This window comes from Caretta caretta, chromosome 7, assembly GCF_965140235.1.
Source record: "Caretta caretta isolate rCarCar2 chromosome 7, rCarCar1.hap1, whole genome shotgun sequence".
In the NCBI taxonomy this organism is placed as follows: domain Eukaryota; kingdom Metazoa; phylum Chordata; order Testudines; family Cheloniidae; genus Caretta; species Caretta caretta.
In genome coordinates this window covers 24,393,447-24,420,282 of record NC_134212.1, presented here as the reverse complement: position 1 = coordinate 24,420,282, position 26,836 = coordinate 24,393,447, and the positions used below count along the sequence as shown (strand labels likewise).

Here is a 26,836-nt window from a genome sequence, read left to right as displayed (position 1 = left end):
AAGGCTCTCCTCTCACCCTGAGTTAGGAGCTGTTGACCTCTGCCCAGCTGGAGCACTTGAGCTGAGGCAGACGCTCCTGCACAGAGAGTTGATGCTTCTGGTGCAGGAAGCTCTTCTCAACACCGCCCCCCCCTTGTGCCAAGGACTCCAGCCAAGACAGCGCTGGTGCTTCCTGGAGCATTAGAGTGCACCAGGTCCCCACGTTGCGGAGGGAACTCCAGCCACCTGCTTGGGGGCAGCCTGAGGATCAGGGTGATGGAGGCTGCTGTTTGGATTGATGTGAGCTGAAGGATTCTTTTGATGCCCAAAACTTTTCTGTTGGGCATTCCCTGGATCTCAGCGGATGGGGTGGAGCGGGTGGGATGGCAGATGGGGAGGGATTGGGCAATATGACCAGCTGATAATAAACATCATGAAACAGGATCCACTTGCACACATGGGAGGAAATGGAAGGGAACAGTGATGGGATGGGAAAGTCTGACCCTTCTATACAACAGGAGATCACTGAAGTGAAGGAGCAGAACATATTCCGGGGGGGAGTTCACTTCAGCTCTGATGCCATAGTGAGAGGCTCTCTGCCCTCAGCCAGGAGGGTGAGTGGCAGTGCGGTTTCCCTAAGCTAGTGAGTTTCTGTGTGAATGGGAATCCTGTCAGGTAATCCGTGTAACTGCAGTGAGAGGAAAGGTCTTTGCAAATCAGAGAGAATCAAACTAGCTTTTCCTCTGTAAACTCATTATCCTGGAGCCTGTTTAGCCGTGCCAAGGCTGAATGCAGGCGACAGGCACAGATAACACACTTGAGTTTTCATTATATTTAATGGGCCATTATTAGACCAGTATCTCTACAGATTAGTGTGTTTTCATTAAAAAGAAAGGGAGTACTTGTGGCACCTTAGAGACTAACCAATTTATTTGAGCATAAGCTTTCGTGAGCTACAGCTCACTTCATCGGATGCATCCGATGAAGTGAGCTGTAGCTCACGAAAGCTTATGCATCCGATGAAGTGAGCTGTAGCTCACGAAAGCTTATGCTCAAATAAATTGGTTAGTCTCTAAGGTGCCACAAGTACTCCATTTCTTTTTGCGAATACAGACTAACACAGCTGTTACTCTGAAACCTGTGTTTTCATTGTGTCTCACCGGTGAATGGCATTGGGGGCTAGCATAGGGGAAGCTATCTGTGGTCTATGACCCTTTGCGTTTGTCTTGCTGTCTGGAATGATTCAATTACAACAGTTGTGCCATGCCACTGCCCTGACTAATTCCAAGTCTGCCCCCCCCCCCCCCCCAAGTGACATGAGCTGGGTAATTAGAACAAATAAACTTGGAAACCCTTAATTTTTTTTAAAGCATCACTTCTCCTCCAATTGGATTTCTTGACACAAATCCTGTGTTTAAGGTGATGTGATGTGCAATCAGTTTGATGGCTGAGGCTCTCATTAGTTGGGTATGTGTCTGTTATGTACTTACATTTACACTTCCCCCTCCTTTAGTAAGACCTCTGGAGATTTCTCAAGCATGTCCATCCATTTCTGACTTGTGTAGCTCCAGTTTCTCTCCCCTCCTTTCTCAGTCAGGATTGTTACTTTAGTTTTTTACCCTGTCCACCTGTGTGACAGACACTGGAGCAGTGGCTGCCAGGACGTGCGTGACACTTTTGGGGGAGATGAGCCCCATGACTGTAGTCTATTTGGGGGGGATTATGAAGTGGGGTTTAACTTATTAGTGACTGGTTAGGAAAACCATTTATTTGTTTGCCAGGCCAGGGTCAAACACCAGCCTGAAACCTGGGACTTAAATTTCAACAAAGCAGCTTCTGGTGCTGGCTGTTGATAATCTGCCCTTATACACTTCATCAAAGCTGCTTGTCTGCTAATCTGTGTCACTCTGCTCCTCCTAATAGTGAAATACAGCAGTGTCTGTAGAGAAACAACTAATTGTACAGAGCAGGGTTTGATAAGTGGTTTCCAGGGTACTGTATGAAAAAGGTGGACAGCTTTTGTATAGCCTTGCTTGTATTTCAGTAAGCACAGTTCTGTAGAGTCTCCTGTATGTTGTGATGTAGTTAACCAGAGACACTGGAATGGAGTTAGACTATAGTGCATTAGCTATTGTCCATCAGATGCAGTGATATAGTGATGTCTGTAACCAAAGAAGCCATTGAGAGAGGAGTTCTGTATCTTTCCATGTGCTTGCATCAATTATCTCCTTCCTCATTCAAAATGGGCTTTTGGTGACCAGCAGGATGCTGAGGGAGCTCTGAGCCCCCCTTTAAGCCATCTTGAAAGGTTTACATTCTCTTGGTTCCTTGCCTTGTTAGACACTTCAAAGTGAACCTTCTTCACAGATGTTTTGTTTCCATTTTGACACTCTGGTATCCTCCATTTCCCTGGGTGTTCTTAGACTCCAGCATGGCTGTTGCGTTGATGGACCAGCATCATCACTGTTAGTGATTTCGTCCGATCTCTGGGGACAGAATTGTAAATGGTGCTCTGCACAATAGCTGTAGATAATACTGTGGAACTTGCTTAAATGCTGGCTTGAGCTGTGCTCCATCTTTTAATCAAAATGATGGGTTTGCCTATAGACTAAGCAGGGAGTCTTCCACTGTTCGGATTTATGGGGCAGGCCCTCTGATTCTCACAAAGCCATCAGTGAGAACCTCTCCACATATGACCTGCCATGCTAAGAGCACCCCAAATGAAACATGGGCTTAGTGTGCATTGTAGTCATACCTGGTAAGTTTGATTTTTGACACCACCAAAAAATAAAAAACCCATTGACCTAGAATTTCACAGGCCAGCATAGGGGTTTTATGCAACGTTTGAGATTATTTGGGCGGGACACTGTAAAGAGGAGGGTTCAAAAAATGAAGTAGTTCAACTGCAGGGAAAACTTTCTGAATATTTTATGGCTCATCACAACTCCAAAATGCTAGGTCCAGATATTCCACAGTCTGTTTTAATGTGATCCTGGTGAGGACTGGTGCCTTTGGGAAGGTTGGGGAAGTTTCAGGGGTGATTATGGAGTTATTAAAAGCAGATTGTTTATATTTGGGCACTCTACAGGGCTTATAAATTCACATCTCAGCTTCTTTAGGAGCTTGGAAATCCACGCCCATCAGATGGGAAAAGAAGAGCCATACACAACTCCTAAGGCGTGCATGGTACTTCTGTAAGTTTGAGAGACTTGTATCCAGCCCATAGAGAATTTCCTATGCTCTCCAAAGGAGGAAGGGATGAAGGTGCCACTTGAGAAGAAATCAGTACAGGGCTAGGAGCTAGGAACTCCTGAAGTCTCTCCCAGTTTCTACCACATGTGAGTCCTTGACTAAGCAGGCAAGCTACTGAGGATTTAACTTTTAATCTGTCTGTGATACGGGGGAAAGATTTATGTCTGCCTTGCATGGAGAGCACACGGGCTGCTGAGGATACAAAGACAACATTAAGATAAGTCTTCCAGTGTTTGTGTTTTCATAATTAGTAACCTTTGGATTCCCTGGTTTAAGACATTTTTTAAAAAAGCTGTAGGGCAACGTAGCTCCCCCCAACCCCCATGGCTAATATTACTTACAAAAAACTACAGTTGTCATTGTCCAAGGAGCCTAAGAGTTAAGTACCCAACTCCCATTGAATTTCAATGGAATGTGGATGCCGGAATCCCTTAGGCTCTTTTGACAATGACATTTCTTGTTAAAAGAACATTACTCAGGCTGCAAAGTCAAATACTCCAGTTAAGGGAAACTTGGCCATGTGCTGGAGACAATACTTAGGTTCTAATAAAATAGGGGCGTACATAAAGCTATTGTAGCTTTCCTTTGATGTGTCTTCATGAGAGGGAGGAGCTTGTTTCTGTGCATAGAGCTTGTCCAGTTATGGAAAGAGTGACTGGACCTAACCTGAAAATGCCCAGTGAGTTCCCACCTCCCTCAAGGAAACAGAGAGCAGAGGAGAGTGGGGCTCCCAGCCAGGCCTCTGACCTCCACCCTGGCTTGGCATCAGCAGCTGGAGCACTGAGAGCCTGAAGACTCTCTTCTCTACTTACTGTTGGTGTCACAGCACCCCTGAGTAGCATGGGTGAGTCACAGCAGGGAAACCCATTTCAGTCCCTGCACTGCTACTGGAACAGCCTTCCACGGGGAGCAGGGGGAGGAAAAACCTAATTGGTTTCAAGACTGAGCTTGATAAGTTTATGGAGGGGATGGTCTGATGAAACTGTCTACAATCACATGCAGTCGATCTGCAACTGCTAGTGGCAAATATCCCCAGCAGCCAGAGATGGGACACTAGATGGGGAGGAGTCTGAGTTACTCCAGAGAATTCTTTCCCAGGTGTCTGGTTGGTGAGTTTTGGCCACAAACTCAGGGTCTATCTGATCACCATATTTTGGGTTGCAAAGGAATTTTCCCCCAGGTCAGACGGGCAGAGACCCAGGGGCTTGGGGGGGAGAGAGGTGTTTCTCTGCCTTCTGCAGCATGGGGCATAGATCACTTGCTGTCTTGAACTAGGGTAAATGATGGAGTCTCTGTAACTTACAGTTTTTAAATCATTATTTGAGGACTTCAGTAACTCATGTAGAGGTTAGGGGTCTATTACAGGAGTGGGTGGGTAGGTTCTGTAGCCTGCAATGTGCAGGAGGTCGGACTAGATGATCCCGATGTTCCCTTCTGGCCGTAAAGTCTGAGTCTATGGGGTTGGAACAAACCCAGAGGGAATATGACATATCATCTCTGGCAACCATTTGCATTTTACTCCTTTAAAAAAAAAATCTATAATCTTAACTCAGAAAGTAAGACAAAAGCTTCAAGCCTTCTTCTTTCACATGCTAAAAGGCTTGCATGAACACAGGGCAAGTGCTATTGTGAAAAGTCGACACAGAGCTCAGCCAGGAGCCGTTAACACAACACAGTGAAGACATGGGTTCAATATACACCTCCCTCATCTCCAGTCCAATGGCCTGCAGCTACCCTAGCTAAACAGAAGGGAGATGGGAGTGGCTCTCTAAATAGAGAAGACTTTGGGTGGGGGCTGAGAAGGCCTGAGTTGGACTTTACTTTGTTTTGAGTTCCTTTTGTGACTAAAGCCCCACCCCAGGAAGTGGGTAAGCTCTGACTTACTCGAGCTTGAGGAGATGGTGTTTGGAGAAGGGTGGGGAAACCACTTGCTCACAGGAAGCATCTTCAAAATGGCTCCCTAGTAACCACTGCGAAGCTCATTGTAATATACTGGAGGGGAACATGCTTCTCACCTGCTATTAAAACAAAAGGGAGAGAAGTTCTTTCTGGTGCCATGTGACCAACAACAAAAAGACGCCAAAACTAGCAGAGGCAGCTTCTGTGAGTGGTTCTGTTCCTCTTTCCTAACACTCATTACGTTCTTGCGATGGCTCTGGCACAAGTGAGCTAACCCATCCCAGATTAGCAGGGTATAAATGTGACCAGTCTTCCGGGGTGAAGTGAGCTGCCCAGTTCCAGGGCGCATTATCCTTTCCCGTGTCCAGCTGTTTCCCTAGAATGTTATTTCTTCTCTTGCTGAGCTCTCCAAAGTGAGATCATTTGCTTCAGTGCTCCCCCCCAACCCCCCGTTCCCTCTCCTGGCAGCAAGCTACTCCCGCTTGCCCCTGAGAGACGGTATGAAGCGCTATATGACCCCTTTGGTGCCTTTGCCCTGGGAGACTATCCCTGCCTTGTAATATGCATGCTCACTAATTGTCTTGCTCAATCCCAGCATCTAATAACGCCAGACTGCAGCTGCACAGACTGACCTCTGCACAGAAAATGAAATACTGTGTGTGTTTAAGCAGTTCCCAGTGAGCTGTCAGTTTTGACTCGTGTGTGTCTGTCTTGGCTGCGCATCTGCCTAATCCCTGCTGTCCCACAAGGCACTCTGTAATGTGATACCAGCAGCCTGCTGTCCAATTAAGGAGAGCAAGATGAGACCGACGCGTATTTAAACATGCTGGGGGCTTCTGGATGGACAGGGGTTAAATGTGATCTTAGGCTAAAGCAAAGCTTGACAACTCTGTGCAGGTTCCCTGCCTTTTGTATTGCCATAAGGGAGGTCACTTTCCTTCCCCAGGGCAAGCTGCCCTCTCTCCTTAAAGGTTGTTTTCGTTCTCCTAATACAGAAGATGGCTTTGTGCCTGTACAAACTGCATGTTGTGATCTGGGCCTTGCTGAGAGGGAGAGTCAAAGGCCTTGGGGTGGAATAACCATAAGGAGAATACGGTTTACAAAAGAGGCAAAACTGTGCTAAGAAAGGCCTGTTTCCGTCAGTTCCACAGGCCCAAGTTTAGGAATAGCTAGCTGAGAGAGTGGCCGTGTTAGGGATTGTAAAGAGGCTAGAACAGGGAGAGCATTCAAGAACCTGCAGTGCCAGTTGTACCACTTGTAGCTTTGCTAGCAAGACCACTTGAAACAGCCATTTTTTTACCATTAAAAAAAAAAAACAGGCCTTATTAGTTTTATTTGCACCTTATTTCAGCAGTGACAACACTCTCTTCTTGGGCTTAATCACCCCTGGGGTTCCATGGGCCATCACCTTTTCCCAGCCCATCTTTAATCCCTAGGAGTTACCCTGTGCTGTGAGTGTTCTTGCTTAGATTTTAGTTGCTGGTGAAGGAAGCTGAAATTTCCCCCTTGTTTCCCACTCCCTCTATTGCCGTGGGGTGTCGGTGTTCGTGACCAGACAGAGCTATGCATGTATATTGTTTTGCTGAAAAGCAGAAACTGAACCCTTCTACAAATAAATGTGTTGTCTGAAATGCCCTACTAAAGTCTCTTAGTGAATGCAGGTAAAATGATTCTATATGTGTGAACTAGGATGTTATCTGGAAAAGTCCATGGCCCCGTAACATCTCCTCTCCCCATGGTGGCATCAGCTCTGTGCCTGTTGTTCCACATTTGCATTTCAGAAATGAAAAATCTCCCAAATCAAAAGCAATAAAGGCTCTTGGTGATTTATTTTTATAGCACCCAAGATGGCAAGCGAGGCCCTTCTCAGAGGACATAAGATGTTTACATGTGCGGTGTACACAAAATACAGTGAACTGAGGGTGATAACCTTGGGGGAGGGATGAGGGGAAGAGACAAAAGAGCATGTGGTTATTCTGTGTAAATCAGGGGTTTAAAATATGAAAATAAAATACATTAAAACACTTAAAAATACTCAGTGGGCAGCACCAAAGGAGTCTGGGGCAGAGACGTGAATGAGGAGAGTAGTAGCTTGGTAAGTTAGTCAGGGGCACATTGCACAGGCCAGAGGAAACTTGTGAGAATGCATAAGGGACCTACTGTTCGATGTTTCTGAGTAGGGAAGGGACTGGCTCCTGGTTTTTAAATGGTCTGGAATTTACAGCTTTGGTCTCAAGATATTAAATGAAGTACAGTACTACAGTAAAATGAAACACAGATGCTTCATCAGCTCTAGCCTAAACTGCAGTGGTGTGATCTTCAGCTCCCCAGTCCACATCCTCCCACCAGAATGAATATAATGCATCAATGCAGCCATGCATATTTCTGCAGCCATCCTTGGTATGAGTACAAAGAAGTAAGGAATCTGGGGCCATGGCTGGTTGGACAAAGGTGGAAATGGGGTGGTTGTGAATTGGTGTTTGCCAAATGCATTGCAAGTATATTTGGGCTTCTAAGGGTGTCATCCAAAATACAATAAAATGCCCCACAAGCAAGAACAGATCTAACCTAAGACACAAGAATGGCCATAATGGGTCAGACCAATGATCCATCTTGTCCAGTATCTTGTATTCCAACAGGGGCCAGTGCCAGATTCTTCAGAGGGAGTGAACAGAAGAGGGCAATTTATTTAGTGATGCATCCCCTGTCCTCCAGACCCAGAAGCTAGCAGTCAGAGGCTTAGGGACTCCCCTGTAATGGGGTTGCATCCCTGACCATCTTGACTAATAGCCATTAATGGACTTATCCTCCATGAATTTACCTAATTCTTCTTTGAACTTATACTTTTGGCCTTCACAAAATCCCCTGGCAATGAGATCCAGAGGTTGTCTGTGTGTTGTGTGAAGAAATACTTCCTTCTGTTTGTTTTAAACCAACTGCCTATCAATTTCATTGGGTGACCCCTGCTTCATGTTATGTGAAGGGGTAAATAATATTTCCTTAGTCACTTTCTCCATACCATTCATGATTTTATAAACCTCTCAGTTGTCTCTTTTCCAACCTAAACAATCCCAGACTTTATAATCTCTCCTTATATGGAAGCAGTTCCAAACCCCTAATCTTTTTTTGTTGCTCTTCTTTGTACTTTTTAATTCCAATACATGTTTTGTTTTGTTTTTTGATAAAATGATATAAATATTTTAGCTCTACTCTCAGTAAAAATAAGAGGGACAGGTCCACCAGCTATTCGACTCAAAATTTAGAAAACCAGCTTTGCAGAGTGAGAGACTGAAAAGGCTTGATCTATTTAATTTATCAAAGAGAAAGTTGCGAGGTATCTTGATCACAGTTTGAATAGCTCTATGAGAAGATTTCTGATAGCCCAAATTACCCAGTGTGCATTCAGTGCACTTCTGTTGGGCCCCCAGATCAGGAGGACCCCCCAAGCACCAGATCTGGGTGGGTGGCATTGCAACCTGGCTCAATGTCACTCCGGTTTGGCCTGAGTGTCCCTCTTCGTGCCGAAGGAGCAGCTAGACAAATCTGAATGAGTAGCGTTGTGACCTGGCACGCAGGGCTACAGTGCTGCTCACATTTGACCTGGCCGGACCTCTGACATGAGGGGAGTAACCAGGCAAAATTGAGTTAAGGTGGGGGACTCCCAATTTCCATAGTGCACAAGACCCCAAAATAATCTGGCACAGTGGTCAGACGAGAGCCATGTCTACACTGCCACTTACATTGGCAAAATATGTCGCTCAGGGATGTGAAAAAACACACCCGAGTGACACAACTTTTGCCAGCATAAATGGTAGTGTGCACAGCACTATGTTGGTGGAAGAGCTTCTCCTGCCAACATAGCTACCACCACTTACTGGGGGTGGTTTAATTATGGCGACGGGAGAGTTCTCTCCCATCGGCACAGAGTGGCTACACAAGCGATCTTACAGCAGTACAGCTGTGCCACTGTACAATCGCTAGTGTAGACATAACCTAGATGATCATAGTGATACCTTCTGACCTCAAGAATCTATGATTGAATCCATGATCTATCAAACACAGAGACAAGCTACAATATGGGGAGGTTAAAGCACTTCTTCTCCTTAATTAGAATGTGGCACTGGCATAGCTGGGAAAGAATGCAGGAGTCTTGGCTAAGGTATTCAGAAGTGGGCGCTAACAGATAAGCTCCGAAATAAGTGGTGTAATCTTCAGAAGTGTTGAGGACCCACTAGCTCCCACTTTCAATGGGAAGTGCTGGGTCCTCATCATTTCTGAAAATCAGGTCCCTAAGGCCGTGTTTACACGATGCGCCCTACAGTGGCACAGTTACAGCACCATAACTATACCATTGTACCGCCATAGAAGTAGATGCTTCCTACAGCGACAAGGGGTTCTTCCGTCCCTGTAGAAACTCCACTTCTTCAAGCTATGGAAGAATGCTTCCATCCATCTAGCTGTGTCTACACTGGGGGTTCGATCAGCATAGCTACGGAGCTCAGGCGTGTGAATTTGTCACACTCTGTGTAAGGTGGCTGAATCGCCAGCAAGCAGGCTCCATGCACAGAGCCTGAATACTGTACTCACAACACCAATGTGCAATTCTAGCTTCACTGTGTGTGCATTATAAGGACATCAACATACTGCATAGTGTAAACATTCGTGGAGTGCTGTCAGTGAGCTCCGTGCTGTAAACGGCATAGGGGTGGAGGCAGTCCCTGCGTTAAAGTCACCGAGCAAAGACTTGCTACTATTGACTTCAGTGGGATTAAGTTCATAGTACCTGTTCGCAGGCTCAGGCTCTTCATAACTTTCCCCTTCCTTGTACTTCTCCTGCTCATCCCTGCTCCCTTTTAGTTACCCCTCACCCGTGTTTGTCCCCCCTTTCCACTCCTCAAGGTGAATTTTAGATTTTTTTCCATTCCCCAACATCCCCCCTCCCCCGCTACCTAGCCAGCTCTCTTTGCATTCTGCTTTCTTAGGAGGGACTCTGCTGATGTTACTTTCTTCTGACATCTCGTGCTGAACGCTAATGAGGATGTAAACCCCTGTTATTCCTAAGCCTATTACAGGCTTTGGTGGATTAGGCTGCGATATTAGTTGAGTGAGATAAAACTAACAACTAAGTCATGAGCCTGACAAAGTAATAAACCAAAACTGACAAGAGAGCAGCCCCAAACGTAAAAGTTGGGGCATCTTTTTCTCAATTGGCAATGCAACTTTCCCTCTAGTCTTGTTCTTCTCAAATGTGAAAGGTTAGATTGTCCTTTCAGGGAGCAAGAGCAGATTAGCTAAATCAGTGCTATAGGCACATGCAGACTTGATCACAGAGAAGAAGCCAAATGGCTGCAGCTGTTGTTATATTCCAGATAACCTGGCATCCTATTAGCAGGGTCCTGGAGAATCTCTGCCCAGCTAATATCCGCCTCTGCTCAACTCCTTTTTGCATGGAAAAAAGGGAAGCTGTCTGCCTGAGAAACAAAAGCCCATTCTTTGTGAATGTGATAAAATCGGCTCTGCTGAAAAATCTACATTCAAAGTCACTGGCGATGCCTTGCCACTAAGATCCAGATTAGATCACAGACATTCTGGAAGCCATGAAATTCTGAAGCAGATGCATCTTTTGGCACAATGATTTGTTACTGGTGTAATGTTTTTACGTGACTCCTAATGGCCTTCCTAAGCCCTATAGCAATGTGGAATACTGCTGCTGTGATAGGGCTCTAACCACTAGCAGCCTGCCAGACCATCCATTCCTGCCTACTGTTGCAGATGGCACTGAGTGAGTGGGTCTTTCTAGTATTGCTTTGTTTTTCTAAGACCCAAATGGCTCCCCAGAGTAGAACTGCACTAATTACAAGAATGGCTCTTCAATCCCTCTAGCTTGCACATCCTGGCTGCTAACACTTCAGAGGGAGACCCTTAGCCTGCCCCGAAAAACAGCCGTGTCACACAGCTAGGGGCAGGCACAGAAGCCAGCAGAAGAGACCGTTCCCAACAGGTTCACTTGCGCCTACCATTTTGTGTGTGTGCCATATTGGCTGGAAGCTCTTTAAATAGCACCAGAAGGAAGCCCTGGAGCGAGGCAACAGTGACTCGGCATTAACGTGTTTTCCCCGCCACCTCTGCCTGCATTTCAGCTACCAATCCCTTGGTTACTGTTTGTAAAGGGCTTTGAACATTCACAAAGTATTATTATAGAGAGCCTGCGGCTTCAGCATTACGCCACTGTTTGTGAAGCCTCCTGAACTGTTCAGGTCAGAGTTGTCTTGCAAGATATTCCCCATTTCCCCCTTCTGAGTGCAGCTCTCATCACAGCACTGCTGGGCTAGCAGGAGGGCTTCCCTCCCCTATTACATGAGCCTCCCCGCCTCCATTTCTGCATCACTCCCCTTCTTTGCCAGCTGGGTTAAAGACAGATCTGAAGCCTGCTTTCTGCATGGCACAGTCCGTGCTTTCACTAGATGCCTGGGCCGTTTCCCAGTGGGCACTTTGGTACTTTAAAAATTAAACTCTTGGGCCTGATGAATGTGGAGGATTTTATTGTTATTGCTTCAAACCAGCCAAGTCACCCATACAGTGAGATTTCTCCCCTTCCCCTAGCTGGGTCCACGTAGCTCATTTGGAAGTGCACAAAGAACTCGCTGCTGCATGCCGTTCTTTGTGAGCAAGGACGCTGACTGGATTGGGTACGTTCATCTTCCAACTTTTTCTTTGGATAATGTCAGAGAACAGGGAGGTGGGCATTGGAATTGGTAAGTCAAGAACTCTAGCACACCTAGTCCTGAGAAGACTTGGAACGCTCAACCCTGGAAATGGACAAATGATTATTTCTTTTTTGAATCATATTTATCATAGTGCCTAGGAGCCCCAGTCATGGGCCAGGACCCCATTGTGCTAGGCACTATATAAACACAGCAAAAGGACTGTCTCTGCCCCCAAAGAGCTTACAGAGACTGTAACCGGGTGGCTCACCCCCCAAAGGGCTGTGGTTAGCCAACCCTGCTCACAGAATGAGTCACATCTGGAAAAGATCAGGGTGACTGCCCTGCAAAGAGCAGCAGGAGGCTGCAATGAAGAGGAATGGGGGAGTTCAGAGAATGGTAGACAGACTGCGAAAGGCTTCGGCAGGGAAGACTCTGACTAAGAGAGTTGTGACAGGAGTGAGTAGGAGGCGCCTGCTAGGGACCCTGACTTAGAGAAGGGTTTTGGACCGGAAGCCAGAACCAGAGAGCTGAGAGAGGCTGAGCTCCAGCCAGGTAAAACCCGGGAGTACTGGATCCAGCTCCCACTACAGACCCTGACTGAGAGAGGTGCTTGGGAGCCTGAAAGCCAGAGGGGTGAAGAAGGCTGAACTCCAGCCAGGTAAAGCCTGAGAGACTTTGTATTGGGATCTAGTCCTGGGGAGAAAGGCTGGGGACTCTCTACCTAAAGGGACAGACTGACTGAACTGGGGTTGGGGCCTGGAGGGCCAGTACATAAAGAGTCAATAAATGAGGCCCTGAGAAGGGGAGAAATTGGTAGCAGAGCACTTCAGAATGACCTCTGGCTATGCAGGGGTGCTCAGGAGGCAGCTGGCCCTGTTACAGAGTCACCAAACAATAGATGGATACAGACAGGTCAACAGGGGAGTACAGGGAAATGAGTCAATGTTGGTCAGCATAATAGGCAGTGGTCTCAGCACACCAGCAGCCTAAAGATTTTCATGTTTTTTATAGACTTCATGCCAGAGTGAAGTCTTAAAGAGGTTTTAGAGGGAGGATAATGAGTTAGTTCTGCAGATGTTTAGGGGGAGCTTTTCCCAGGTGTGAGGGGCAACAGGGCAGAAAACAAAGGTGCTTGTTTGAAAATGTAAAGAGTTGGCGAAAGCATCTGGCATCATGGGCTGATTGGAGGCAGGAGCTGACCTTTCAATAATGAATGAGAGACAATAGGTAGGGTGGGGATAGGTCATGGAGGCCTTGAATGTGGCACTCACAAGTGTACTGAAGGGGCAATCTGAACTGGCCACCAGAGGAGACAGACTGGATGACATCAGACTGTATAATGGATGACATTATTGGCTGGTGTTTCGAGTTTAGTAGCACTGAGCGGCTCTAATCAAGGCCCTGTTGCACTAGGCATTGTACAAACATAACACAAAGCATTTCAAAGTGCCTCACAAAGTGCCCATCTCCATAGTACAGATGGGGACACTGAAGCTGAAAGTAGCTAAATGATTTCTCCAGCAGGTCAGTGGAATGGGCTGGAGTAGAATCTACATTCCCTGCTCTTGCCACCCAATCACATTACCTTTTTCACTACCGTTGTGTTGGTTTGCTCCAGTGGCCCTTCTCCAAAATGTTCCCTACTCACTTCCTATTGTTGTGCTGTCAGCTGGTCTCTCGCTTATGTGTTGATCCAGTATTTGCTGCCCATCACTGTGCTATCGGTGCCTTAGGTTTATGATGAGACATTAAGGATTTTAATAAGAGAGATCAAACACCCTGCTACCTGCAGCTACTGCTGTATGTATGTAGCTTGTGCAGTGCTTTACCGATACTAAATATTATTAGGAGCTAGTCATCTTCAAAATCCCATCTCAGAAAAAAATGTATATAGTACTCTAGAAAAACTTGTGCAAGCTCTATATTTAACCAGCTCCAACAACTTGTAAGGCCAGATCAGAGCTCTTCTTGTCCTCCTGCTTGTTCATTTCTTTTACTTGCAGAAAGTAAACAAAATTCAATCTGCTGTGGAGGGTGTCCAGTGAGTAAAGTCCAGCTCATGTATATTCTCATTGGTTGCTGATGTTATTGCTGTCCCCTCATAGTCATTATAACGTTACTTTAAAAAGTACGTTCTGTACATGTTACTGGGATTTCAAATTCCATTCACATGCTGAAGAAGAACTATTCCTACTGCATTAAAATTCCTTTTCAGCTGGGAGAGCAGAAGTACCCTTTCAAATGAGGTGAGCTGCACCAGCCCCTTGCTTCTCCTCTGTGCTCCTCTGTTTAAGCAGATGCTAAAGTTTTCACAGCAGTAATTGGCTGGGCTGTGCAAGGTGATCTCTATCTGTGTCATATAATTGGATTTTGCAAGTAGGCAAAATGACTCCCTTATTTAAATACAGAAACTTAAATAAAGAGTTATGGCTACACTTTAGATTAAATAGGCCTGAACCCATTAAATGTTATCTAACTTGAGTAAATAATTATTGGTTAGATCCTCTTCTATATTCTGGGCCTCTGGGTCTTGTATCAATAGTTATTGTTAAAAGAAAAGGAGTACTTGTGGCACCTTAGAGACTAACCAATTTATTTGAGCACAAGTACTCCTTTTCTTTTTGCGAATACAGACTAACAGGGCTGTTACTCTGAAACCAATAGTTATTTTTGTAACCTGTCAGATATTTATACATTAATCCTGCCTCCTCTTTTGCAAGTGGGCAGTGACCATGGCACAGAGAGCGGGGAAGCCTGATTTGAAATGCAAGGCCCTAGAGTATCTGCTTTTTCTGACTCTACACAATGAGAGGGGAAGCGTAAGCTCCAAATCTGAACCTCAAAACAAAAGCCAGCTGACTCAATGGCCAATCCTAGGCATTGGTGTGAGTGAAGGGGGTGGTTTCTCTCCTTTGTGATAATAGGGACAATGAGGCTCTGATCTGAATTCTCTTCCTAGCCCAGCTTCTGTTAAATCTCTGCAGCAGCCTCCCATTAGCCAGTGGAGCATTGGCCTGTGCCATCCACATGCCAGGGCTAGGGGTGGTCAGGGCTGTACCATTGGAACTGGCAATGGAGCATTAACCCTTGGGATGCCCTAGCCCATGGTCAGATCTTTAAAAGGATAATAGTGGACATCTCCTCTGCTCCAGTGGCACAGATGTGCCGGGGAGGAGAACATTTGAAAAGTTTTAAAACTCTTAGGGAGGTTTGAGTTAAAAAACAAGTCTCTGTAATAGCAGTGCTCAGCTCTTTACAAATACTCACTGATTATGCCTCGGGTGACCAGATAGCAAGTGTAAAAAATCAAGGCACTTTTTGGGGGAGGCGGGCAGTGGGTATAGTTGCATATCTAAGACAAAGCCCCTAATACTGGGACATCTGGTCACCCTAAGGATACCCCACATTGCCCCGTGTGCGAGTTAAATCAATGCTGTTATCCCCATTTTGCAGCTGGGGAAATTTAAGCAAGTAAGTTGTTACTTACTCAGTTCCAAGGAGGAGATTGCTGTCACTGTCTGGATAGGAGCTTCGGAGCTTCTGGCTCTCAGTCCTCTGCTTGGAATTTAAATTCACATGTGAGAGTCTAAAAAGGACTGGGTCTTTAGATAAATAATAGGAACATCCCCAGTTACCGTTGCTAGAATTTTTTTTTAAACAATGTAAGAGTTAGAGACCCTCATGCTTCAAAGCATAAACCATCCACTAACTGCTTGGGATTGGAAATAAGCAGGTGCCCACAAGGGAAATTTACAAAATTGTCCATTGTGAGGCTTCTTGCACCTTACAGTGAAGAACCTTCGATTGGCTATTGTTAGAGCCAGATATCTCATATGGCGTGGCAATCAATATTTCTAGGAGCTCTGAAATCACAGGAAGGGTGTGAGAGAAAACTGAGGGAAATGGCCCAAAGGAGGTCTAATCTAACTTTCTCTCCATGTAACTTCTGATGTCTAATTTCCAAGGTGATTCCTCTATTTACATGGGCACAGAGCTAGGGTGGGGGCTTGACATGAGGGACAACCTCCTTTTATACAATTTGTTCTTAATGTTTCTTGTGTGGTACAACTATAAATATAATGTTAGCAGAAAGAACACCCTACAAAAGAGCAATGAAATTCTATATTAGAATTGAAAGTGAAAGAAGGCTGTGCTCTGTAATTTGTCTGACAGGCTGTTTTCAGGAAGTATCTGGTGAAACTGATCCCAGAGCTTGCTGTAATACATAAATTAGCCTTCTCATAAAAGCGTTATTGGATCTGGTGATTAACTGAGAGTGACTCATGGGCAGGGGTGAGGAAGTGGGTGAAAGATAATGTAATGCTAGCCTGACCTACATCATCCATTAATTTAAATGGAATTCTGGTCATTTGCTTTCTTCCCAATGTTCTTGGTCCCTCTTCTCTCAGCCACATGTCCCCTAGTTTCTGGTTTTCCTCTCATTCTCACAGGAAGCACATTGCCATCTAATGATCAAAGGAAGGAAGAATTTCAGGACAACCATATGGGCATGGGAGGAACCATGTTTGTTAACTGAGAGTATAGAATTGAATCCAGATTTAAAAACTAGTTTATTAGCACCAGCACTGAATGCAACTTGCCTGTAGAGATGCGCTCTCTGATCACACATCTTCTGTGTACTGTCGGGTCCGAATCTCAGACTCATAAAAGCCAGAACTGGTCAGCCCTGTTACATCATCCAGTTCCTCTCCCAAGGGCCAAGGAAGCAGCGTTCCAGTTATCAATTTTCTCATGTTTTCTCCAGGATTTAGAATGCTAAATTTAATCAAAAAAGGCAAAGATGCAGGTCAGAGCTTGTGTACACCACCTCTTCTCATTTCCATCTACCCCCTGGCTGTGAAATTCACCGAGCAAATTTTATGGCAGTATCAATGCTCTGTGAAGTACACACTATGGCCAGCCTACCTCTGCTGCTGCTTCCGGGGAAGGGGCAAAAGAGCTGGACAGAGCAGGCACGAAGCAAGGAGAAAATAAGGGGTGATGAGAAATGCAACTGCGAGATGGTGTGAATATGTCCTGCAACAGCTATTTCCTGCTTGTGCATTTTAGTTCAAAAAGGGAGATGCTGGAGTTGGAGTTAATTTGTCTGATATATGAAACGTGCAAGTTGGGGAAGATGTGCTATGCTGCGTAGGAGCAGAGGCAGAGGCTTTACGTGAATTAGTATGTCCAGTCGCCTGGCCATCCTACCTGCTCCGGTCTGTTGTGGGAGGGGAGGCAGCACCCTGTGGACTATTTGGCCCTTGTCTTATATCAGCTACTGCTGGAGAGGCAGGGAAGAGAGCAAGGGGGAGAGAAGGGAGACACAGGTGAGACAAAGGGAGAGTAGGCAAGAAGCAGAAACGGGCCGGGGCCTTAACCCCTTATAGTCATTCATGCACCATTCCCCTACCACAGCCATAGCACCCTGCCCTGCTCCCAGCACCCAAATACGCCCCCCATTCCTCTGACCAGCTCCTTCCAGCCCCTGCCTCCCATATCAGCTCCCCTCACCTACCGACACCCCAGCCCCTTCCCCACAGCCCTTCCCCCCCGGCACCCCGACCCCTTCCCCACAGCCCTTCCCCCCACACTTACAACACTCCCCCGTTCCTCACAGCCCTTCCCCCACACCACCACCACCCCGACCCACTCCCCACAGCCTCTCCCCCCCCGGCACCCCAACCCCTTCCCCACAGCCCTTCCCCCCCCGGCACCCCGACCCCTTCCGCCTATCCCTTCCCCCCCTGGCACTCCGACCCCTTCCCCATAGCCCTTCCCCCCACCGGCACCCCGACCTCTTCCCCCTATCCCTTCCCCCTACACTTACAACACTCCCCCGTTCCTCACAGCCCTTCCCCATCCCTCACCGGCATCCCAACCCCTTCCCCACAGCCCTTCCCCCCTGGCACCCCGACTCCTTCCCCCTATCCCTTCCCCCTACACTTACAACACTCCCCCGTTCCTCACAGCCCTTCCCCCTCCCTCACCGGCATCCTAACCCCTTCCCCACAGCCCTTCCCCCCTGGCACCCCGACCCCTTCCGCCTATCCCTTCCCCCCCTGGCACTCCGACCCCTTCCCCACAGCCCTTCCCCCCTGGCACCCCGACCCCTTCCCCCTATCCCTTCCCCCTACACTTACAACACTCCCCCGTTCCTCACAGCCCTTCCCCCTTCCCTCACCGGCACCCCAACCCCTTCCCCACAGCCCTTCCCCCCCCGGCACCCCGACCCCTTCCGCCTATCCCTTCCCCCCCTGGCACTCCGACCCCTTCCCCATAGCCCTTCCCCCCACCGGCACCCCGACCTCTTCCCCCTATCCCTTCCCCCTACACTTACAACACTCCCCCGTTCCTCACAGCCCTTCCCCCTCCCTCACCGGTATCCCAACCCCTTCCCCACAGCCCTTCCCCCCCCGGCACCACGACCCCTTCCCCCTATCCCTTCCCCCCCGGCACTCCGACCCCTTCCCCATAGCCCTTCCCCCCACCGGCACCCCGACCTCTTCCCCCTATCCCTTCCCCCTACACTTACAACACTCCCCCGTTCCTCACAGCCCTTCCCCCTCCCCCACCGGCACCCCAACCCCTTCCCCACAGCCCTTCCCCCCTGGCACCCCGACCCCTTCCCCACAGCCCTTCCCCCCACACCTACAACACTCCCCCGTTCCTCACAGCCCTTCCCCCACACCCACCAGCACCCCGACCCCTTCCCCACAGCCCTTCCCCCCCCGCGGCACCCCGACCCCTTCCTCACAGCCCCTCCCCCCTGGCACCCCGACCCATTCCCCACAGCCCTTCCCCCACACCCACAACACCCCCCCCCCGTTCCCCACAGCCCTCCCCTTCCCCCCTTCCGCTCTGCCAGCTGCGCGCAGCCCCCTCCCCAGTGAAACGCGCCATGCAGCACCCTGGCCAGCTCCGCCCGCATCTTTCCCGCCCCCTCCCCCCCCCCCCCCCGCCAGCCCACAGTGAAGATGGCGGCGGCTGCCGCCTGCGCCGGGCGGGCGCTACCACTGCGGGGCGGCGGGAGGGGAGCGGGAGGGCGGAGCGGACCATCGGGGCAGCCGGGAGCCATGTTGGGGCTGCGGGAGGAGGCGATGCCGCCGCCGCGGAGCAGCCCGGCCCGCGCAGGAGCCAGCCGCCGCCTGTAGATGGTGGCGGGGCGGCGGGGGGCAGAGCCAGAGGCGGAGCGGAGCCGAGGGAGCGCTAGGGCCGGGCGCCCGGGGGCGGGGAGGGGGCCGGGGGGGACATGGCTGAGCCGCTGTCGCCGCTGCTGGGACCGAGCCGCCGGGGGCGGCTACTGCTGCTGCTGCTTCTCCTTCTCCCTTTGTTCCCCCTCGGCCGGGGGGAGCGGGGAGCCGAGGGGCCCGGGGGCTGCGCCCGGCGCGGGGAGCGGGGACCCGGGGAGAGCCGGGAGCAGGAGGGGCCGAGCAGGGGGCTGGCGTGCGCGGGGGGCCGCTGGCGGGGCTTAGTCCTCCTGGGTGGGATGCACGGAGCCGGCTCGGCCGCCGGGGGCTCGGCCGTGGGCAGGGGGTGTCGCTGCGGCTGCCCCCTCCCGCGGGCGGGGGGTCGGAGGGGAGCCCTGCCCGGGAAGCCGCGGCGGGGCAGGGGGGGCCCCCGAGCTGGCTCGGGGCCCCCGCTGTGGGGCACGAAGAGGACTCCGCTCCCGGCAGCTGCCCAGGGGGAGCGGGCCGGCGGCTCCCCCTGCTTGTGGATTATAAACGCCCCGGCGCTGGCCCCGGAGCCGCCGGGCCTGGCCCGGGAGGGCGCTGGGCAGCCTCGCACCCAGAGCCCCGGCGGCTGGGCAGCAGCGCCGAGCCACGGCCGCAGGACTAGCGGGAAAGGCTGCACCGAGCCGCCGTGGCACCAAGGCAGGGAGCCGGCCGAGCAGCCAGGGAGCGGGGCGGGTCCGGAGAGCCCAGGCACCTTCGTCTCCCTCCGGACCGACTGCAGCGGGGCCCAGAGCCCCGGGGAGGAGGCGAGCGGACAGCAGCGGGGCCGGGACAATGGGGCTGGCTCCCTGGACAGTGCGGGCGGCCAGAGGGACAGAGCCTGCTGCGGCTGTGCGAGCCAGAGCCCCCTGCGCCCTGCCACAGGGGCCCCGAGCTCCCCCGGGGGCTGGCTGAGCGCGGCGGGCGCAGGGCACTCCCTGCACGGCGAGCGGCTGTGTGTAATGCAAGTGGCAAGGCACCAGCCCAGTCCCGGCGCGTACAACTGCACGGATCCCTGGCAGCTGGAAATCTGGGAGTCCCTGGCCCCGGGGGCGAGGCTCCGGCACCCGGAGAGGTACCCGCCGGCCTCGGAGAGCCGCTCCTGGTTTGCAAAGATGCAGCTGAGGCCGCCACCCTGCCGCCGCAGCCGCTCGCACCTCAGTGAGTGGCTGACCCTAGTGACCTGTCTTCAGCGGTGTGCAGGGAGACAGCCGCCCGGCCGGCGCGCAGGCGAGCGCTGGGGAGCCAGCCCGGACCATAGTGTGCGGTTGGAGAAGGATACGGAAGGGCAGGCGCAGGCCGGTGAGTTGGAAGAGGCCGTTTCAGCACCACCTGCACCCGGGACAGCTCCCAGAGCGACCCGAGGACTCGATCCAGTCCGCGCTCCGCCCACGCCGCACAGAAAGCAGGATCCCTGTCTGTTTTTTCACCTGTTTGATTCCACCAAAGGCTGTTTACAAACTCTTTGCTTTGCCGTGGACTTTGGGAGCCCCTCAGCCCTGGAGCTCTTTGGTCACCTGCCAGTAAAGCCTAGTCCAACTATGCAGCTTGATCTAACACATTATCCGCCTGCCAAGCAAAGGAGGAGGCGAGAGAGTGCATTCCTACCATTATTAAGGACTAGCAGGGCAGCCAACCGCCACCCGCACTTCCCTCAGTATAATTACCAGGTTCAGGTGGCTGAAAACCAGCCTCCAGGGACTCCTGTGATAACTATGGCAGCACAAGACCCCGATTCAGGGGAGGCTGGGAAGCTAGTCTACTCCATGGATGCCCTCATGAACAGCAGGTCCATGGAGCTGTTTAGCATTGACCCCAAGAATGGTCTCATCACCACCACCAAAGCTTTGGATAGAGAGACTATGGACCTGCACTATTTCCGGGTTACTGCTGTGGATCATGGTGTCCCCCGTCTTTCTGCTACCACCATGATTGCTGTAACTGTTGCTGACCGAAATGATCATGATCCTGTTTTTGAGCAGAGTGAGTACAGAGAGACTATTAGGGAAAATGTAGAAGAAGGCTACCCTATCTTACAGCTGAGGGCCACGGATGTGGACTCCCCACACAATGCAAACATCAGATATCGATTTGTGAATGAGCAAGCAGCCCACTCTGTCTTTGAGATAGATCCCAGGTCAGGTCTGATCACCACCAGCGGGCAAGTGGACAGAGAGAAAATGGAGAAATATTCTTTGGTGGTGGAGGCAAACGACCAGGGTAAGGAGCCTGGGCCCAGATCTGCCACAGTTAAAGTCTATATCACAGTTCTGGATGAGAATGACAATTCCCCTCAGTTCAGTGAAAAACGCTACATCGTCCAGGTGAGAGAGGATATAAGACCCCATACAGAAATCTTGCGAGTTACTGCCACTGACGTGGACAAAGACAATAATGCTTTAGTCCATTATAACATCATCAGTGGGAACAGCAGAGGCCAGTTCTCCATTGACAGTGTGACTGGGGAGATACAGGTGGTGGCACCTTTGGATTTTGAAGTTGAACGTGAATATGCCCTGAGGATACGGGCTCAGGATGCAGGGCGCCCTCCTTTGTCTAACAACACTGGCATGGCCAGCATCCAAGTAGTGGACATTAATGATCATGCCCCAATCTTTGTCAGCACCCCCTTTCAAATCTCTGTCCTGGAAAATGCCCCCCTTGGCCATTCAGTGATCCACATCCAGGCAGTGGATGCAGATTACGGGGAGAACTCTCGTCTGGAATATAAACTAACTGGGGTCTCAGCTGACACCCCTTTTGTGGTGAACAGCGCCACTGGGTGGATCACAGTGAGTGGCCCCTTGGACCGTGAGTCAGTGGAGCACTATTTCTTTGGGGTAGAGGCTCGGGACCATGGCTCTCCATCCTTATCTGCCTCCGCTAGTGTCACCATCACTGTCATGGATGTGAATGACAATCGACCTGAATTCACCCAAAAGGAGTATTTCATCCGGCTAAATGAGGATGCTGCTGTGGGGACCAGTGTTCTCAGTGTCACGGCAATCGACAGGGATGTGAACAGTGCCATAAGCTACCAGATAACTGGGGGGAACACCCGGAACCGCTTTTCTATCAGTACTCAGGGAGGAGTGGGGCTGATCACTCTCTCTCTACCCTTGGACTACAAGCAAGAGAGGCGTTATGTGCTAACAGTGACTGCTTCTGACCGGACACTGCATGACAACTGTCACATTCATATCAACATCACTGATGCCAACACCCATCGGCCTGTGTTCCAGAGTGCCCACTATTCAGTGAGTGTCAATGAGGACCGTCCTGTGGGCAGCACTGTGGTGGTCATCAGTGCCACCGATGATGATGTGGGGGAAAATGCCAGGATCACTTATTACCTAGAGGACAATATTCCTCAGTTTCGTATTGATGCGGACTCTGGTGCCATCACATTGCAGGCGGAGCTGGACTATGAAGACCAGGTCACCTACACCTTGGCCATCACTGCCAAAGATAATGGGATCCCTCAGAAAGCGGACACCACCTATGTAGAAATCATGGTGAATGATGTAAATGACAACGCCCCTCAGTTTGTCAGTGCTCACTATCAAGGCATTATATCGGAGGATGCCCCTCCATTCACCAGCGTGCTCCAGATCTCTGCCACCGACCGCGATGCCCACACCAATGGGCGGGTACAATACACCTTCCAGAATGGGGAGGATGGGGATGGGGATTTTACCATAGAGCCCACCTCTGGGATTATCCGTACTGTCCGCAGGCTGGACCGAGAGAGTGTCCCAGTCTATGAGCTGACTGCCTATGCTGTGGACAGGGGGGTCCCCGCGCAAAGAACCCCAGTCAACATTCAAGTCACTGTTCAAGATGTGAATGACAATGCCCCTGTTTTCCCAGCTGAAGAATTTGAGGTTTTGGTGAAGGAGAACAGCATTGTGGGCTCTGTGGTGGCCCAGATCACAGCCATTGACCCAGATGAGGGACCTAATGCCCAGATCATGTATCAGATTGTGGAAGGCAACATCCCTGAGATCTTCCAGATGGACATATTTTCTGGGGAGCTCACTGCCTTGATTGACCTGGATTATGAGACAAAGCCCGAATATGTAATTGTGGTCCAGGCAACGTCTGCCCCCCTGGTCAGCAGAGCCACAGTCCACATCAAACTCATTGACCAGAATGACAATAGCCCTGTCCTCAGGAACTTCCAGATCCTCTTCAACAACTACATTTCCAACAGGTCCAACACCTTCCCTTCGGGGGTCATAGGGAAGATCCCGGCTTATGACCCAGATGTGTCCGACAGGCTCTTCTACACTTTTGAACGGGGCAATGAGCTGCACTTGTTGATTGTAAATCAGTCAAGTGGTGAGCTGAGGCTGAGCCGTAAGCTGGACAACAATCGTCCCCTGGTGGCCTCCATGCTGGTGACGGTCACAGGTAAGATATTTAAACTCTTTGGATGACTGTGATAATGTAAACATTTCCTAGAGATGTTCAGGTGGTTCCAGGCTGGAGACTCCAACATGTATCTTGTGGTGCTGAGTTTTCAGCATTTGGGCCATTATTTTACTTAAAATCTGAAAAAATAAAATAAAATAAATGTGGGTATGATAGTATCCATACTCCTGGAGCATCTTGAAAAGCGTTTGAAATGTTAGGATGACAATGCTGTATAACAGCAAAGTGTTGCTATTTAGCTAGAAGATCAGTTCGTTATAGCTTTAAGCATGAGGTGCTCTCTCTAGTAAATGCTGGTATTTTTGATACACTGCATAGGATGCTGGCTTGGGAAGCACACTGCTTTTCCTGGTGGCTGAACAGACTGCTCCTGCTGGTTCCTAGAGGCTGCTGACCCAGGGGCTGAATGTGCCATCTCTGTTTTGCTTTGAGCCCCTCCTAAGTCAGAGAGTGAGCCATTCCCATCCTTCAGGGCCTGAGCATGCTCTTGCCACTGTGCTCTCAGCCTTTGCTGATTCAGGGAGTGAGGGACCAAGCTTGGGTCTCAAACTCAGCCCCTTAAAAAATCTTTTTCAAGTGTTTGCTGTTACCATTCCCCTTTTTGTCTTCAACTCCCTTTTTGTTCTCCCCACCCTTCCAAAAATAGTTCATGTTTCAAAATTCTGGTTTGGGAATATTAATACTACAAATACTTAGGGCTACATTTCAAAAGCAGCTTCTACAATTTTGAATTCATTTTTTGGAGTCCAAGTTATTGCTTGCACAGAAATTGGGTGTAAAAGATCGCAGGCACAGTTTTAGAAGAGAGGTTTACAATGTGTCCCCTAAATTGTCAGTGTAGGCCCTTGTGTGATGTGTATCCCCTATATTAATGTGTGTATCCATACTCACTTCCCCTGTGACATAGTGAGTTACTGTTATCCCCACTTTACAGATGTGGATCAGAGGCACAGATGGATTAAGTGACTTGCCCGAGGTCACACAGGAAACTGATGGCAGAACCAAATTTGAATGTAGATCTTGTGAGTCCCAGTCCTTTGCCTTTACCACAAGACCATCCTTCCTGCCTTGTAGAGGCTGTTTCTTGAAATACCAAATAACCTACGTGTGACTTGTAGAAGGAGGTGGGGGAGGTGTCCATTTGGAGGGTATCAGTGACACAGGCTAAGTTATGTAGCTGTGTCTAGGGAGGCTTACATTATTCATGACTTTCCACAGATCCTCACCTTCCATCTAACCCTTCCTCCTCCTTCCCTCACCCTACCAGCTCATTTAGTGAGTGAGCTTGGAAAATAAGGCCCTTGTTCCTTTCAAAAGATGGAGTATGGGCTTTAAATGGTGATATGTTCAGTCCAGGCCAGCGTACTCAGCTCCAGCGCCTCACTAGATTGAGGTTCTTTAGGGGTTAATTGTAACTGCAGGGCAGGGTAATATCATATTCAGACACACACATGCACAGACTGATTACTAGAGATGGGGGGAGCCATGCTGACCTTTCTTGCTTCTGCCAGAGTATGTTTATGCAGGCTCTGCCTCCTAACACACTTAACCCTGCACAAAGGCAGGGGGAAATCACATTTCAAGGCCTTGCACTAAACTACCTTAGAACAACAAGGCTCTTGAAATTACCATGTAATTATTTTCCAGTGGAAGTGAGGCTAGAAAAAGCTAAGCTCACAGTGGCAAGAAGGATAAGAAAGAAAGCCCAGTCTTGCAGGAGGGGAGCAGAATGGAAAATGTGCCTTTTGTTGGTTTCAGTGGGCACTAGGGGTGTTTAGGTTTGGATCCTGCTTGTAAGAATATCACCTTCCTGTAGCCCTGGCATTTTTTATTATTCTGTTATTTACTGAGCACCATCCATGCACTTTATAAACATATAGTGATGGAAGGCCCAAAGCTCACAGTCAGAATCAACACAAAATTATAGTGACATCTAAAGAAAGGGCTAGGCGCATTTTGCAGATTAAAATGAACTTAAATTAAAATTTGATTACACTGTTCATTTCTATACAGTGCAGTCTTAAAGCTGCTGTACCAAAATGAACTTCCTTCTGTAACCCAAGTGCATTCATTTCTGAAGATCCACAGCAATAAAAGCACATTGGTAAGATACCCAGAGCTATTATCATATAACAGACCAAGAACGTTCCCAGTGTGGGAGAAGCTTTCATTGCTCTGCGTGGGTTTTTGGTCTCTTTCGTAAAATGCTAGAGGGCTACAGACTGGAAGGAAGGCTCGAATGTAGCACTACACTAAAGAATAGATTACCACTACACTGAATATATGAATATATGAAACAGAATATACCAAGTGCTTGTTCAGTCTCCATCTCTGTTTGGCTGCCAGCTGTATTTGTTATCTACTAGAATCGTGTCATTGGTAGGGTTAATATGGCGTGAGGAGGAAGGGAAGACTGTGATAGTACTAAAACAATATTATTCCACAGGGACTGAAATAACAAAACCACTGATAGGCAGCAAAAACAATAGACTTTGGCTCAGAGGCATAAAGTGTTTGAGTTGGAGTGGCAGGTCTCAAAGGGAAACGTACAGGAGTTTCCTGAGGGTGATTGGATGGATCCCCCTATAATGCCTCTGAAAGAACCAATGTCAGACCTACACTCTGTCCAAAGAAGGCTGGATGCAGCTCCCAATGGAGCCAATCATCATTAATGTCCTCTGTGCATAAAACCCACTTTGGGGTTATTGCATCTTCATTTTAAGCATCTGCCACTGTTGAGCCAGGATACTGGATTAGATGAGCCATTGGTCTGACCTGGTATGGCAAGTCCTATGGCAGGCATCACTGCGTGAGCCTTTTCCTCAGAAGTGACAAGATCAAACCCACCATGCACAATAGCTAACTAGTTCATGGCAGCTAGCATTTTGCATGAAACTTTGTCTCATCAGTGCTTGAAATCTTTCACAGTGGGTATCAATGCACAAAACCTTCCACATCCTGGCAGGTGGTGAGAGTGCATGCCCAACTCAAACCAAAATGGGTTGCACTTTGGAGTCCGACTGTAGCAGTTATTGCCCCTCCCAGACAGCTCTGGTGACTAGTCTTTACCAAGTGGCCAGGAGCCTGAGAACTTGCATCTGTCATCCGTGCCTCTGTTACTCCAGACTGCACAATTGTAATATGCTCTATTTAGGGCTACCTCTGAAGTCCACCCTGAAATGCCGGCTGGTTCAGTATGCAGGGCCTGGGTGGCTCACAATGAGTACATAACATTGTTCATTCACATCTCTGAATTAGACTCCTGTTTGCTTCTCAGTGCCATTCAAGGTGGTGGTGATGCTCTTTAAAGCTCGGAAAGGTCTGGGAACCAGTTATCTAAGGTGCCTCTTA

The 26,836-nt window shown here is 49.3% G+C and overlaps 1 protein-coding gene and 1 long non-coding RNA gene across 9 annotated transcripts in view; one reads left to right on the top strand and one right to left on the bottom strand.

The window, feature by feature from the left end:
* Positions 1–17,287, bottom strand: part of LOC142072685 (uncharacterized) — a 32,545-nt gene extending 15,258 nt beyond the window's left edge. For 2 of the 4 annotated variants that reach the window (XR_012669207.1, XR_012669206.1), the window contains exons 1-4: positions 17,049–17,287; positions 16,439–16,613; positions 16,171–16,303; positions 15,325–15,392 (exon numbers count right to left, since the gene is read on the bottom strand). This is a non-coding gene — a long non-coding RNA (uncharacterized LOC142072685). Of the gene's footprint in view, positions 1–6,976; positions 7,061–15,324; positions 15,396–16,170; positions 16,304–16,438; positions 16,614–17,048 lie in introns of those variants that run through there. The other 2 variants (XR_012669208.1, XR_012669205.1) reach the window with 2 other exon arrangements.
* Positions 17,288–19,334: 2,047 nt separating this feature from the next.
* The window catches only part of CELSR3 (cadherin EGF LAG seven-pass G-type receptor 3), a 71,026-nt gene continuing 63,524 nt past the window's right edge, over positions 19,335–26,836 (top strand). For 3 of the 5 annotated variants that reach the window (XM_048857507.2, XM_048857506.2, XM_048857503.2), the window contains exon 1: positions 19,346–23,464. In XM_048857507.2, coding sequence (XP_048713464.2) covers positions 20,014–23,464 — 3,451 coding nt within the window. In that variant the 5' untranslated portion in view covers positions 19,346–20,013. Of the gene's footprint in view, positions 23,465–26,836 lie in introns of all 5 variants that reach the window. The other 2 variants (XR_007357596.2, XM_048857505.2) reach the window with 1 other exon arrangement.